Raw genomic sequence first — 13181 nt, forward strand, 5'->3', positions numbered from 1 at the left:
CAGCCGCCCTCGCCACGAGTGGGATGTGTTGATGGTTCGGGCGGGCGTGAAGGGGTGGGGTGGGCAGAGGGCGGGATGCAAACCCCGGGCTATTTAAGCCGAGAAAAAACTTTCGTGGGAGCGGACGCCGAAGGCCAACGTGTGTTGGGAACCTCTCCCCCCTCCCCATGCTGCATGCGAGTCGAGATTTGAAGGAAAAAATGACTACTAGGGGCCGTGAAACTTAGGCGTCAAGCGGCGCCTGAAATATGTAATTCTAAGAATGTTTTAGGCGCACTTCATAGGCACGGGGGTTCTCTCTTAGACGGCAGTGAGCATATTGCCAACATTTAAAACTTACAGCCGCTGGGTTCTCGAAAGGCCCGGTCCTCTCGCGCTGTTTGAGGTCCTGCCGTCTTCCAGAGGCTGAATGTATGTCTCATGAGTCAGTCGCAGGATAAGGGCTTGAGACTCTTAAAACCCTGAGATAACCGTTAGTTTTCCTCTCGTTGGTTCTTTCACGACCCGTCTCTTCATGTGAAGAATTTGCACAGAGATGTTTAGCAAAAGCCAGGGAGGGGCTAATGCTGACTTCCCAAATCTCCCAGCAGCCCTTTTAAATCATAATGAAATTTTTGCTTTTTGCAAAAACGCTGAGATCAAATGGCTACAGTTACATTAGTATATTTGCTGCATCAGAATTTGGCTGTGTGGCATTGTGTTGAATTGACATTAAGAGTTTTAGGTGTGGTCTCCTGTGACCTAAAAAAGTGTGTTTTTTTTTTAATGAGCACATGGTATTTGGTTTGAAGAGAAAGGTGTTTCCGTGATCTGAAAGGTTTTATTTCCTAGAATCTACTTTACATTTTTTGGTTGAAGTTTACAATTTTTTTTTGTTGTCGGAAATTTCAACCATTTCTGGGTCAACTTGCAGTGAGCCTTTGCACTAAAATAGTAGCCATAAATATTTCTGTCTTGTCCTTAATATGCAGCTTGTCTTTTTGCTTTACATGTACTTTAAAAAACATGCCACCTTAACAGATGTTCATTGAACTTTTCTGTTAAAAATTTGCTTGCTTTCTGTGACTAGTAGTATTTCCAGATGCAATACTGTAAGGGTCTTGTGATGCTGATGAGAACGTTTGAGTTCTGATCATCTTATTATGGTCGTATTTGGGGGTCGGGGAGCATGGGAAAAGAGAACTATATATTCACAAAGAGACTTTGGACTTTAGGATGCATCTTCATGGAAATAGGTTGTTACTAATCAGTAAACGTATTCATCTTACACTGTAAGTCATTTTGTGTGGTCAAAAGTGTGCCAGTTTTGAGTGTTAACAAAAACATTTAAAAAAGTGTGCCAGTTCATCAGAATTTGAGGCTTGCCTTGAGAAACATTTATCAACCCAGAGTTTAACCACCAAGTCTGTGCCTGTATAAACATTAGTGGGCTCTCAAGTCTTAATAATGATCTGTAATCATAAGAAGTCATGATATTATCTCATTTCAGAGTAACCCTTTCTTACTATCTATTACCTCCTTCCTCTCAATCTTCCTCCCTTTTTCTTTAACTTCAACTAAATATTAGTGGACTTTGAAATGAAAAAGTTGCTTTAAGTCAGAAAACGGGCACCTGGTGCATTTGCATAGTCTTTGATAAGCAATCTGGAAGTGTGGTTATCTTAGGAGTTTTAGTGCTTTTAGGAAAATTGTATTTTCTTTATAGATGAATAGGTATCTTGAGTTTCATCAGTAAAAGTAGGTTTTTTTCTTGAGATCCACCTTCATGCCCTTTATTTCAGTATTTGTTGCAATTTCTATATTCTGATGCTTATTATCTTCATCACATTGTAATTTCACCACAGACAAACTTTAATTTTCTGTCTTGAGGCAGTATAGAGGTTGGCTTTGTATGGTTTTACGATTTAATCTCTCTCTTGAGGGAGTTGGTTCATTTCAACATTACATACAGGTTGAATATGCAAAATGATTTGGGTAGGTTAATCTGAGACAGCTGACCTAAGCTTATCCTAGTGAAGTAATGTTTTTTGAAATTATTTGGAAGAAATTAGTTGTCCATTCTTTATTATGTTTTTGCAGCTTTATTTTACTGATGTGAAAAATTCAATATGTACTCATGATTTTTTTAATATGAAGCAACCTCAATTACAGCTCACTTTTATTTTATGTGGACTTAAACAATCTTTTAGCTTTTAAACTTGGTCATTTTTTCTTTTAAATCTGTGAATGGGAATAGCAAATTAATTTTAGAACAAAAAATAATGTCAAGTTGTGTGTGTTTTTGTTTTGTTTTATGTGAGGCGGAGAAACCAAACTACCAGTGTGTTGAATCAGAGACAGCAGGGCATTTATTTCATACTATCTTGGATTTGAAGTAGAGCTAGGAAAATTTGAATGTTCTTAAACCTTGCTAAAGTGGTGTGTGGGTGTTCATTATGTTTTTAAACCAAACTTTAAAAAACGGTATAAGAATTGAGTGCTGAGGGGCTTTTTAGGATTTTCTGGTGATTTGTTGATCTACTCGTCAGGACACAACAGCTGCTTTTGTTAATCAGCGATTCTACCTAAGTAAATGTAAGCATTTATTTAACTTAGTGTACATGAAGTTCCTTAAAGATCTAATGCTTCCATGTACATTTTCTATGGTTTTACAGGATTGTTATTGCAAATTTAGGTCAGATACATCACAAAAGGCATAAAATATTATTTTGATAGAGGTTATTAGCAGCATGTATACAAATTAGTTTAGATAAATCATGCATTGTCCTACAAACTAGTTATTTTTGGCTTAATGTAATATAGCTCCTGAATTTTTTCCAGCAGCATAATAAAATGGCTAATCAGGTGAATGGTAATGCGGTACAGTTAAAAGAAGAGGAAGAACCAATGGATACTTCCAGTGTAACTCACACAGAACACTACAAGACACTGATAGAGGCAGGCCTCCCACAGAAGGTGGCAGAAAGACTTGATGAAATATTTCAGACAGGTATAATATGCATTTCTTGTTTCTGACTGGTTATGAAAGTGAGGGCAACCACTTTGAATTTTATAGATTTTGTTAAGGTTAAATAATACTTATTGTTTCTGATCTATGTAGAGCTGAATGTTTGTTACTTTCCCTTCATTTAGGGCATATTGGGTTTGACTTTGATATTCTATCTCATTATTTTGAAGCCTTCTTAGTGTTGAATATGCAGTCTTAGTTGTTTCAGAACAGTGCATCAATTTGTCTTAGATTTACCACCAAGTAAAATGTATGTTTCAGCATATCAAATTTTACTTTTTCCCTTAATTTAAATCAGTCATCATTTTGCTTTTACTTTTCTACTTTTAGCTTCTTAAAGTGATTGTTAAATCAGCTTAGGTCTGATTAGGTGGCATAATAAGAGGATTGGTTAGACTGTATTGTCTGAAATGATAATAAATGTCAGATTCCTTGAGAGTTTGTGCTTGTCTAGTTTCTATTAAATAGAAACACACATCTCTCAGTAATATGGAAGTGTTTGGTTTGTCACAGCTGCTTTTTTAAATCTAGAAGTCCCCTGGTTAAGTACTTAAGCAAATTTGAACATCTTAATATGGTTGGTTGTAAGTGGTTTGAAGTTCTAAAGAGGGAGAGAAATATTTACCCTTAGAGAGTGTTGTTCAAAATAAACGTATCTTCCCCCTTTGGGGCCATGGATGGAAACTTCCTTCCTCAGTGTTTTGTGTGCCTATCCAGATTTTGGGAGAGAGAATTGAATTGTCTCACAAATGTGTCTTAAGTACAATAGTAACTTGTAGTGGTGTGGGGGTTTTTTTGTCCTTAAAATTTATTTTAAATATGAAAAGCTAAGGATAATTTCAGACATTAAAATGACATCTAAAAATTATTCCTGAGTGATGGTCCCATTTGAAAATCAGTCCTCAGGAACTTTCTGTGATGTTCTGCCATAGAGAATTGGCAGTGGTCTGCTTAGAGATGCTCTCTTGGCAGAGTGCTTTGTTATTGATAAGAGGCTGATTGTTTTAAGTGTAGGGTCGGATTGATAGGATGGATTGCTGGGTGTCCTGAGGTGTGGCTCTGGGTGGTGATATGGAATATTTAAGTAAGAAAACTCCAATTATTTAGAGTTGCTCATTTTGAGCTTTTAAAATAAATCCTGGCAACATTTTTTAAAGGTACCTTTGCAAGTGGCATTACATTTATTTAAAATATATTTGCTGTATGGAATAAAGTTCTTTTTGGTTTTACCAAATGGAGTCACTTCTGATGTTAGTTCATATGGACTTAGGGTTTTAATCTGCCAAATATTTCTATTTTACATAGGATCAATTATGAAATATATTCCTTATACATATATAGAGAGGAAATATAACACTTAACAGACTTAAGTGATTATATTTGAAACTTAGTGGATGTTCTGTGTGCAGTTAAATATACTACATATACAGAATGCAGTGTATATTTTCTCTATAGTTTACTTGTAAGTCCTTAATGCCATTTGAAAAAAATTGTCATTGTTGACAGTGTTGTGAATGCCACAGCATCTTTTAAATCTCAGCTTGACACTTCAGAAGGAAAAAAAATGCCTTAAAATGCGACTTTCAGATTTGACTGATCAAGCTGCACTTGAATTCGTAGAAGAGTTTAAAATTATGCCTTTCCACATTCTGACTGCAGCAAAGTAGATGCTTAGATAAACAAATGTGTTTCATGTTATCTTTGGTGCTGAGGAGGAAAAGCCTTTGATACTTTTTGGAGAGCGGAATAATTTAGTAAAAGTGGTTCTTTCTTATCCCCCTCCCCTCACCCCCCACCTCTTGTGTGGTTAGCAACAACTACAACAGTCCATATAAGTTGAAGATTGATCCTTGGGAAATACAGTATGTTTGTTACCACTCTTAACATAAACCAGAATTTGTTATATTAATGCTTAATCTGTGTGTGTGTACATCAGATTTAACTTCCAAGACTTAAACCTCTGACCAGTGGGAAATGGGGTTAAGATTTTTATGTTTTTTATGGGATATATTTACACCCCTATATGAAAAGCTAAGGATAATTTCAGACATGATTAAAATTCATGTTTGTAGTTACTGACATTTTATCTTTTATTTTCATATTTGAACTCTTGACCTTTCTATATAGTATTTGTATAGCTGCCCATATACATATCGTTAAATGAAAATGTAGTGTGTTAGTTATAGTATTGAATGGAACTGTTCTTGATTAAACATTGATAGCACAGATTAGAGTATCCCTTTTGTTGCAATAATGTTACCCCCTTTCAATTTGATTTATAGGATTGGTAGCTTATGTGGATCTTGATGAAAGAGCAATTGATGCTCTCAGGGAATTTAATGAAGAAGGAGCTCTGTCTGTACTACAACAGTTCAAGGAAAGCGACTTATCACATGTTCAGGTAAGGCTATTACTCAGAAACGTCTTTGAATAACTAATGACCTGAAGTTATTTTACTATTACGTTTTTCCTGTGGAGTAGTAGTATTTTTTTGTTTGTGATTACCTTTGCTTTTATTGATTTATTGATTTATTTATTTTAAATTGATTTCAGAGAAGAAGGGAGAGAGAGATAGAAACATCAGTGATGAGAGAGAATCATTTGATTGATTGGCTGCCGTCTGCACACTCCACAGTGGGGATGGAGCCTACAAACCGGACATGTCCCCTGACCCAGAATCAAACCGTGACCTCCTGGTTCATAGGTGATACTCCATCACTAAGCCATGCCAGTTAGGCTGCCTTTGCTTCTTTTAAAAAAATCAGTTTAAGGGAGGAAAAATCTGTTTATGGTAAAGAGTTTTCAGAAACAGTATAAAGTAAAAAAATGTCCCTCCTCTCCTTTATTTGTAGTAAGTTACTTTAAAAACTTAAAATCAAAGTTTGCTAATTGTTACTGGTTTTTTATTGTTTATATTGCTCAGATTTTAAACATTTTGGATCATTTGATCCTGTTTTATTTTCTTCAAGGGAAGTAATGAAGGTGGGAGAAATAGTTTTCGAACTTGTGGCAAAGATAGTCCAGATGCATTTAAATATCAACAAATGAAAGACTGTCTTGCTGTTTTCTGCACCATTCGCTGGCACATAGTAACCACTCAGCAAATACTTATTGAGTGAATAAATGAGTAAATATTTTGTTTAAATTCTGGTCTTCTGAAATTAAATTTCATATGTATTTGACCCTTCAACGATTCCTGGTAATTCTTTTTCATTGAATTACTTGCCTGTTCTAGAACAAAAGTGCATTTTTATGTGGAGTTATGAAGACCTACAGGCAAAGGGAGAAACAAGGAAGCAAGGTGCAAGAGTCTACAAAGGGACCTGATGAAGCAAAGATCAAGGTAAAACTTGACTTGGTAATGAAATCAAATTAATGATGAAATTGAATACTTTAAAAAAAATGCTACACTAATAAAAGAGAAAGATGCCAATTGACTGTCACTTCACAATGCCCACCAGCCAATCAGGAGTGAGCATGCAAATTAACCCGCCAAAGATGGTGGGTTAATTTGCATACACAGGCGCTGAGCGGCTGAGGGCGGGGCGGCTGCTTGCCAGCATACTGGCGCCAAGTGGCCTGCATCCCGGGAACAGGTGTCCTCAGGAGCCAGGTTGCTCTGAGCCTGTAGGCCTGGAGCAACTGGGGTCCCAGAATGCCTCCAGCCACTCTGGACCTACACGCGCAGGTGCTGAGCGGCCGGGGGCGTGGCAGGAACATCCCGGGGACTCAGGCACCCTGAGCTGGCGTGCGCACGCAAGCGGCCGGGGGTGGGGTGGGAATGTCCTCCGCAGCGAGCAAGCAGACAGCAGGGCCCTGCTTGCCCCTGGCCCCAGTGGCAAAGAGCAAGCAGGCCCCCACAGAGAGCATACACCAGGGCCTGCGGTGGCATCAAGCAAGCAGGTCCGCAGAGATCAGAGAACCACAGGGAGCAGGCCTAAGTTGTCAGTAGGACATCCCCTGAGGGCTCCCACATTGGAAAGGGTGCAGGTAGGCTGAGGGATCCACTCCTTCCCCCCGTCCCCCCTCCCCATGCACGAATTTCATGCACCGGGCCCCTAGTATATATATTTTTATTGATTTCAGAGAGGGAGAAGGAGATAGAAACATCAGTGACGAGAGAGAATCATCCATCAGCTGCCTCTTGCTCACCCCCTATTGGGGATCGAGCTTGCAACCCAGGCATGTGCTTTGGGAATCAAACTGTGACCTCCTGGTTCATAGGTCAGTGCTCAACCGCTGAGCCATGCTGGTTGGCATTACTGTTCCAGTTTTTAAAAATATTAGTGTTTAGAAATGAAATAACTTAGGGAAGATTACATAAGAATTTTGGAGGCGAAGATTAATCGTATGTTTGGTGAAGACCTCTGATTCAAGACTCTCCCTCATTCCTTGTTCTTTGGGCTATGAGTGATATATATTTATTGATGTTTCCTATAACAGTTTTTTGGATTGATCCAGTCATGTTTCTGGTTCATTTTATTTCCAAGCACTTTTGTTTGTTTCTTTTAAAAAATATATATTTTTATTGATTTCAGAGAGGAAGGGAGAAGGAGAGAGAGATAAAAACATCATTGATGAGAGAGAATCACCGGTTGGCTGCCTCCTGCACGCCCCCTACTGGGGATCGAGACCGCAACCTGAGCATGTACGGTTGACCAGAATTGAACCCAGAACTTTTAGTCTGCAGGCCAATGCTCTATCCACTGAGCCAAACTTGCTATGGCTATGTTATTACTATTATTTTATTTTTAAAATATTTTATTGATCTTTTACAGAGAGGAAAGGAGAGGGATAGAGAGTTAGAAGCATCGATGAGAGAGAAATATCGATCAGCTGCCTTCTGCACACCCCCAACTGGGGATGTGCCTGCAACCAAGATACATGCCCTTGACTGGATTCAAACCTGGGACCTTTCAGTCCACAGGCCGACGCTCTATCCACTAGGCCAAACCAGTTAGGACTATTATTATTATTTTATATACTAGTAGATGAACTGCTATGAAAGGTAAATATAGGGCATTTGGTGAAAGACCAGTGAACCTTAAACAAATGGATATTGTTGTTTCGTTATTTAATGTTGAAGTTGTTTGTACAGTTTTAGGTAGGTAGGAAATATAAATTGTAGTTTCTGCCATATAATTCGCTTACCTAAGTGCTCCTTTGTACCTCTTTCCCCTCATCTGTAAAAGGGCATAACCCCATTTTTCTTTTTAAAAAAATATATTTTTATTAATTGCAGAGAGAAGGGAGAGGGAGAGAGAGAGAGAATATCAATGATGAGAGAGAATCATTGATTGGCTGCCTCCTGCACACCCCTGCGGGGGATTGAACTGGCATCCTTGGCATGAGTCCCAACCTGAATTTGAATCAGCACCTTTTGGTAGCTCAGCCGACTGAGCCACACCAGCCAGGCTTAATATTTTAAAAATATTATGTGAAAACTAGAGGCCCAGTGCCTGTATTTGTGCAGTGGGGTCCCTCAGCCTGGCCTACGGGGATCGGACCAAAATCACCTGGTGCATGGATTCGTTTAAGGCGTGTCCTGCCCATCTCACCCAGTACCTATTCGCCAGACCACAGCAGCAAGCTAACCTACGAGTTGGAGCGTCTGCCCCCTGGTGGTCAGTGGACATCATAGCTACTGGTCGGGTGGTTGCTTAGGCTTTTATATATATAGATTTGATGTAATAATTGTTTTTTTAAAACTTACTACTGTTCATTGAATAAGCCTATATTATTTCCCTAAAGCTATTTGCTCTTGATAAGTTGTATGTTTTATATATATAACATGTGTATATTACATTATGCAAGTACCATCATGTGTAAATATGTAATATACATATTATGCGTGTATTATGTAATATATTTCATGTATTTCTATGTTTAAAAGTAGAGCAGCTCTATTTGAGTCAAAGGTAAAAGAATGGAAGGTCTAAGGAAACTGGTATCCTAGCTGGTATCCTAGGGTTTTTCCAAAGATATTTTTGAAAACCACTGAACTTGTTGATGTCTAATATCTCTTATTGCCCTGACATTGTATAATTTTAAAACCATGAAGTGTAAAACTCCCCTTTCTAGATAGATTGCATTTCTTTTTTTCTCATTGTGTCTTGGTTCTGTAGGCCTTTCATATAAGCACAACCTTTATGAGTCCCAACCTGAATTTGAATCAGCACCTCTTGGTAGCTCAGCCGACTGAGCCACACCAGCCGGACATTATTTTCTTTTTTATGATTTCCCTTAAATACCTAATATAATGTTGTGAGGAAGGATGGGAATTAGGAAACATGAGGTTTCTTTTGTTTTTTGAAACCTGAGTATATTCATTTGGTAATTGCCAAATATTTTGGATCTATGCTATATGAGAAATTGCCTGGTTCTTCCTTTTTTAAAAAAATATATTTGATTGAGTTTTTACAGAGAGGAAGGGAGAGGGATAGAGTTAGAAACATTGATGAGAGAGAAACATCGACCAGCTACCTCCTGCACACCTCCTACTGGGGATGTGCCTGCAACCAGGGTACATGCCCTTGACCGTAATCGAACCTGGGACCTTTCAGTCTGCAGGCCGATGCTCTATCCACTGAGCCAAACCGGTTTTGCACTTTTTTTTTTTTTTGGTACAGTGAGCTTTATTGATGGTGCACAACAAGGTAGGGCTACCTAAGCCCCTCCCCTTCTTCAGGGGGTCTGGGATGGAAACTCTGGTCAGGAGATTCTCAGTGTATTGGAGGATTCATCTGGGGCAAGGGCTCCCCAGCAGCTGAAGACCTCTTCCTCTTGCTGGGGCTGGTAGTCCAGGGGGCTCTTATTCCTTGGAGACCATAAGGTCCACCACCCTGGAGAAATTGTCTGGTTCTTAAAGAGCTTATGGTGTAACAGGAATACAAAACAAAAGACCAAATAAAACAGGTTAAATTATTTGAGTACAATAGAAAGAGTGAAGATGTCAGAAATAGTAAATGGGATAAGCTGTATGGTAGGACTTTTGATTTTCAATATATATATATTTATATTTATTGATTTTGGAGAGGAAGGGAGAGAGATATGGAATCATTGGTTGGCTGCCTCCTGCACGTCCCCTACTGGGAATTGAGTCTGCAACCTGGCATGTGCCCTGACTGGGAATCGAACCGTGAGCTCCTGGTTCCTAGGTCAGCACTCATCCACTGAGCCACACCAGTTGGACAGGACTTTTGATTTTTTTAAGGATAGAGAACACGTTATTTGAAAAGAATCACTGGTGGAGGGAACAAGTAAGGAAGTCTAATTGAAGTAGAGGGAGTGCAAAATGAGAAATACTGTGGTATGAAGTACGAATTGGTAGTCTCAGGTCAGCTTACATAGAATTTTTAATAATCCTTTCCCCCTATTTCTATTCTCTTAACAAAAAAGTGGCGAGTCCTTAGAGACTTAATTTGCCTATAACTTTCCATTAAATGTATGGAAAGGAGAAGTAAAATAAAGCGGGAGCAGCATGTATGAGAGGAACCGATGTGAATTTAGTCTCTTTTATTTTTCCTAATTATAAAATACATAGTCTAACAGGTTGGAGTACCTTTTGGGAAATAATATACTGATTTATGTGTGATATTTAATATTCAAGTATAAACAGATGTATAATTACCTTTAGGCCTTGCTTGAGAGGACTGGTTATACTCTGGATGTAACCACAGGACAGAGGAAGTATGGTGGTCCTCCACCAGACAGTGTGTACTCTGGCATGCAACCTGGAATTGGAACAGAAGTAAGTGTTCTTCAGCTGTTTGCCAAAATCTTTATAGTTTATAGATTATTCTATCTATTGTGCACGTAGGAAAAATACTTGATTCTTTTCAAGGTTAGCTATTGTTTCTTCGGATATCCATCTGTATTTTGCTGCCATCATAAGCAAAATAATTGTAACTATTAGATACCCAAATACTTTGTAAAGGAATATAGAATTCTTGGATCCAGTGGCTAAAACTATGCAACTAGCAACACACCATTTTAGGTGCTTGGGTGAGGTTATTAAGGAGAAATAATTGCTATATTCTGTTTTTGGTTTTGCTTTATGTCTAATTTTGAAGAGTGTTTGTCCTCCCTCCTTGACCCTTTTTCTCTCCATCACATAGACAGTATTTAATATTTACTGAGAGATTTATTGATGGGAATGGTTGCACAAGGAAAGGACGTGGAAAGGTTGAGCACATTGTTTATACTTGAACAAAAAAGTAATTTGTCCTCCATCTGTGCCTTGCTAAAAGTTTCTTCATACTGCTTTATGCTACTTCTTTAAAAGGAGAAAAAAATGGAAAAAATATCCTCTGGTGAGGATTAACAAAAACAAAAAACCCTAAATTACTCCCCTGGCTGGGTAGTTCAGTTGATTGGAGTGTCATCCTGATGCAGCAAGGTTGCAGGCTTGATTCCTGATTGAGACCCATATAGGAATCAACCAATGAATGTATGAGGAGGTGGAACAAAGAATTGATGTCTCTTTCCCCCTCTCCCCCTTCCCTCCTTCCCTCCCTCTCTTCCCCCCTCTTGCCTCCCCTCTCCCTCCTACTCTCTTTCTCTCTCAAAAATCAGTAATAAAATTTAAAAAAACTAAATAACTTAATGTTATATAATTATTGATAGAATTGGAATTGGGACTCAACCATCTACATTTCCTTATAGGAGCAAGTGTCGTTGAAACATAGTGTACAAGTAAATAGTAATTTGGCCTTTTATTCACTTTTGTACTCCTATAACCCTTTTGTTATCCTTTATCTTTAATGTGCTACTTATGTAGTAGATCCTTCCAAATTTAAATTTTATTTTTAAACAATATAGAAATATAGTTCAACTTTCTTACTTGGACTTCTGCATTGTATGTATTTTTTTCTAATGGTTTTTTAATTTTGTTCTTTTATCAGGGTATTTTTTTATTACCTTAGTCACTCATAAAATTGTTAAGTGGCTTATTTGTCTTTTCTTTGTTCTTGAAGCAGCCTGGAACACCTCCAAGAGGGGAATATAGCTTGAAAAAGTTATCTATAGTATATGCCATTCAGCATGTGATACCTATGTTAGTATTTACCAACTACATACTACATTGATCTTAGTCGTATTTTTTAGGAATAAAATCCTTAGGAATAAAAATTAAGTTTATATAATACTGTTAGGTTTTTCACAGCACGCAATACAGCCTGATATAAATTTAATTGGTTGTATATATTTCATAATTATAGTAATGAACTTTTTTGCCCATTAGATTGGTTTCATTCATGGAGACTTGTTTTATCTTTGCTTTACATAGGTAAGGATTTTACTAGTACTCTAAGATTTCACTCAAAGTATTTGAATAATTTAATAGGAAACTATTTTGAGTATCGAATTACAAACAAATAATTGGTGTGCTAATTGAAAACATGTTTCATTCTCTTATATAGGAGAAATGCATTTTCCTACATGTTAGATATCATTACATACAGCAGATATTGTAGCAAAATCCCTATATGAGATCACCAGCCTGAACCCTTCCTGTCAAGGAATTTGTTACAACAAAATGGCAGTGTAAAATTTTGGATTCCTCCCATAAATTTAGATTTCATAAGATCTGACCTATACTTGTTCAAAATTAAAGTTTTGGAAAATTAGGAAAAGTGGTTTGTTTGTTTTTCAATTACAGTTGACAGTCAGTATTTTATATTAGTTTAGGTGTGCAGCAAGAAAAGTAAGTTTTTAATATAGATTTAATACATTGGTTTCAATTGGTCTCCCTGATGGGGCCGGGATGGAACATGCAGCTGAGATGGAACCTGCAACTGGGATGGAGCCTACAACCTCGACCTTGACCAGAAATCAAACCCTCGACCCCTTTAGTCCTCAAGCCAATACTCTAATCTGGCCAGGGCTAATTGGTCTCATTTTTGATGCTGTGAGGGTTTAGTGTTTTTGTTCTTTTATGTTTCACTAGAGGCCCGGTGCACAAAAATTTGTGCACTCGGGGGGAAGGGGGGGTCCCTCAGCCTGGCCTGTGCCCTCTCGCAGTCTGGGACCCCTCGGGAGATAACGCCCTGCTGGCTTAGACCTGCTCCCGGGTGGCAGAGGGCAGGCCCAATCCCTAGGTGCAGCCCCTGGTCGGGCTCAGAGCAGGGCCCATTGGGGAGTTGGGGTGCCACCCCCTGTCATGCACAGAGCAGGG

The 13181-nt window shown here is 38.4% G+C and overlaps 1 protein-coding gene across 6 annotated transcripts in view; it reads left to right on the forward strand.

Moving 5' to 3' along the window:
* HNRNPR (heterogeneous nuclear ribonucleoprotein R) overlaps positions 1 to 13181 on the forward strand; it is a 37942-nt gene that overhangs the window by 368 nt on the left and 24393 nt on the right. For 2 of the 6 annotated variants that reach the window (XM_006777571.2, XM_006777573.2), the window contains exons 2-5: positions 2824 to 2989; positions 5290 to 5408; positions 6243 to 6350; positions 10644 to 10757. In XM_006777571.2, the coding sequence (XP_006777634.1) occupies positions 2833 to 2989; positions 5290 to 5408; positions 6243 to 6350; positions 10644 to 10757 (498 nt within the window). In that variant the 5' untranslated portion in view covers positions 2824 to 2832. Of the gene's footprint in view, positions 1 to 2820; positions 2990 to 5289; positions 5409 to 5976; positions 6135 to 6242; positions 6351 to 10643; positions 10758 to 13181 lie in introns of those variants that run through there. The other 4 variants (XM_006777575.2, XM_006777574.2, XM_006777572.2 and 1 more) reach the window with 3 other exon arrangements.

This window comes from Myotis davidii, unplaced genomic scaffold, assembly GCF_000327345.1.
Source record: "Myotis davidii unplaced genomic scaffold, ASM32734v1 scaffold149, whole genome shotgun sequence".
NCBI classification, from domain to species: Eukaryota; Metazoa; Chordata; class Mammalia; order Chiroptera; family Vespertilionidae; genus Myotis; species Myotis davidii.